General features: G+C 34.7%; 1 protein-coding gene across 1 annotated transcript; it reads right to left on the bottom strand.

The window, feature by feature from the left end:
- Positions 1 to 636: 636 nt before the first annotated feature.
- Positions 637 to 2,294, bottom strand: LOC133304943 (uncharacterized; the record flags this gene model as incomplete). Its single annotated transcript, XM_061505030.1, has 3 exons — positions 1,292 to 2,294; positions 1,089 to 1,150; positions 637 to 1,000 (listed from the first exon to the last, which is right to left on the bottom strand). Coding segments are annotated over exons 1-3 (1,429 nt in total), but the record flags the coding sequence as incomplete, so codon positions are not given.
- Positions 2,295 to 2,607: the final 313 nt, after the last annotated feature.

The raw sequence follows: 2,607 nt of genomic DNA, 5'->3' as shown, positions 1-2,607 counted from the left end.
TTCTTTTCCATTATTTAAAACAAAACATTTGCAACCAAAGACATGAAAATATGAAATATTGGGTTTTCTTCCTCTATAAAGTTCATAGGGAGTTTTCTTCAAAATAGGTCTAATTAAAGCACGGTTCATAACATAACACGCGGTGCCAACGGCTTCCGCCCAAAAATATTTTGGAAGATTATTTTCATTTAACATCGTTCTAGCAAGTAATATTTGAAGATAGTTCATTTTGAATAAGCTTGGCTAGTCTCTTGAATGATTTAAAAGCATCGCTTTTATATGTAAGAAATAAAGTCCAAGTATAGCGAGAATAATCATCCACAATGACCAAGGCATAGTAATTGCCACCAAAGCTCATGGTTCTAGTTGGTCCAAAAAGATCCATATGTAAAAGTTGTAAAGGTTTTGTGGTAGAAACAATATTTTTTGATTTAAAAGAAGCCTTTACTTGTTTTCCCATTTGACAAGCATCACAAACTTTATCTTTTTCAAATTTGAGCTTTGGTAACCCAATTACTAAGTCTAAGGATATCAATTTGCTTAATTGACCCATGCCAATGTGTGTTATTCTTCTATGCCATAACCAAGAGTCATCTTCCTTACTAATCAAACATTTATCGTCATTTGAAGGCATACCATCTAAGTCTATCATATAAATGTTGTCCACTCTATGACCAAGAAACTTAACTTGCCCATCAATTAGACTCTCAATTTTACAATAGGTCGAGTCAAAAATAATTTTATAATTTTTATCACACAATTGACTAATGCTAAGCAAGTTATGCCTAAGGCCCTCAACAAGCAAAACATTTTCTATAGAAACGGAGGAGGAGTTACCAACTTTTCCAATACCGAGGATCTTTCCTTTGTCGTTATCTCCATAGGAAACGTGTCCATGCTCTTTCTTGGTGAATGATTGGAACTTAGTTACATCTCCCGTCATGTGACTTGAGCAACCACTATCCAAGTACCACTTGAAGCTTTTATCCTTCAAACAAACCTACATCACAAAGTCAAGATTTAATCTTAGGTACCCACACCATGTTGGGTCCTTGTGTGTTAGTCTTGGGCTTAGTTCCCTTAGGAACCCACACTTTCTTTTGCCTAACAATACCATTCTTTCTAACTTTACAAGTGGATGCACTATGACCTTTTCCACCACAATGAAAACATTTAATGAATGGGCTACTTGTCATGTAGGATGGTGAAATGAAAAAGTTTTTATATGATTTTTCTTGTGTGTTAGTGTCAAAGCCTAAACCGAATTTGTTGAACATGCATCTTTGTTTACCAAGCAACATATTTAAGTTGTCTCTTCCACATGTGAATTTGCTTAGAATTTCATTTAAATCATCAATTTCATTGTTTAGATCTTTGCATGAAGTACATGATGATGAAAATGCATGATCATTTGAAGATAGGCATTTAATACAATCAATGCTAGCATCAAGTAATTTGAGAGTTTCATTTTCATCCTTCAACTCTTTTACTTCCTTTTCTAAAGATGCAATTTGTTTTTCCAAAGAATTAATAGTTTTTCTTGATGCTCTAAGAGCTTTAACATGTATTAGTGTTTCATTATGCATTTCTTCAAACATGTCAGACAACTCATCATATGAAGGGGAAAAAGTAGAGCAAGATGAGTTTACCTCGGTTTCGGATTCATTTTTGTCCTCATTTGCCATTAGACATATATGTTGAGTTCCTTTGCTTGATTTCTCCGATGGTCTTCCATCTTGCATGAAGCATAGATTTGCTTCTTCCTTGGAATCATCATCGGAAGAACTAGATTCATCATCCCAAGCAAGATAGGCCTTCTTGAAGTTCCTTCTATCCTTGCCTTGCTTCTTTTCATATTTTTCTTTCTTTTGATTATTTGGACAATCCGATTTGTAGTGACCGGTTTTTCCACATTCAAAGCAAGTGATGGTAAGTTGTGATGATCCTTCATCTTTAGATCTTCTTCTAGGGGGAAATGCAGATTTCTTTGAAAAATTCTTCTTAAAGAATTTTCCATACTTCTTTACGAAGAGACTCATCTCATCTTCGTCAAGACCATTTTCGGAATCTCCATCTTCTTTTTCCTCATCCTTCTCTTTGCTTGGTGTTGAGGCTTTCAAGGCAAGTCCCTTGCTTTTCTTGATGGCTTGTTCCTTCAAGGTTATTCTAGTTAGCTCCATTTCATACTCTTGGAGCTTGCCGAACAAGGTCGCAAGATCCATGGTTTTCAAATCTTTTGATTCCGTAATAGCTGTCAGCTTGGGTTGCCATTCCCTATTGTGCACACTTCTCATTACCTTAGCAATTAACTCAAGGTTAGTAAAAGATTTATCCAAAGCATTTAGATGAGTGACAAGGTGTGTGAATCTTTTTTGCATACTTTGAATACTTTCATTTTCATGAATTTCAAACATTTCAAATTCTCTAGTGAGTGCATTTAATTTTGTAAATTTAACATCACTAGTTCCTTCATGGGTTATTTGAAGAATATCCCACATTTCCTTAGCATTCTTACAATTTGAAACACGAAAGTATTCATCACGACCTAAGGCATTTGTAATCAAGTTATGAACTCTAGCATTCCAATTTCCTTTCTTAATTTCATCT

This window comes from Gastrolobium bilobum, unplaced genomic scaffold, assembly GCF_033153095.1.
Source record: "Gastrolobium bilobum isolate Gb01-03AN ecotype WA unplaced genomic scaffold, APGP_CSIRO_Gbil_v1 utg107878, whole genome shotgun sequence".
Lineage (NCBI taxonomy): Eukaryota > Viridiplantae > Streptophyta > Magnoliopsida > Fabales > Fabaceae > Gastrolobium > Gastrolobium bilobum.
Note: the sequence above shows the minus strand (reverse complement) of the source record. Positions and strands in the feature narration are given on the sequence as shown.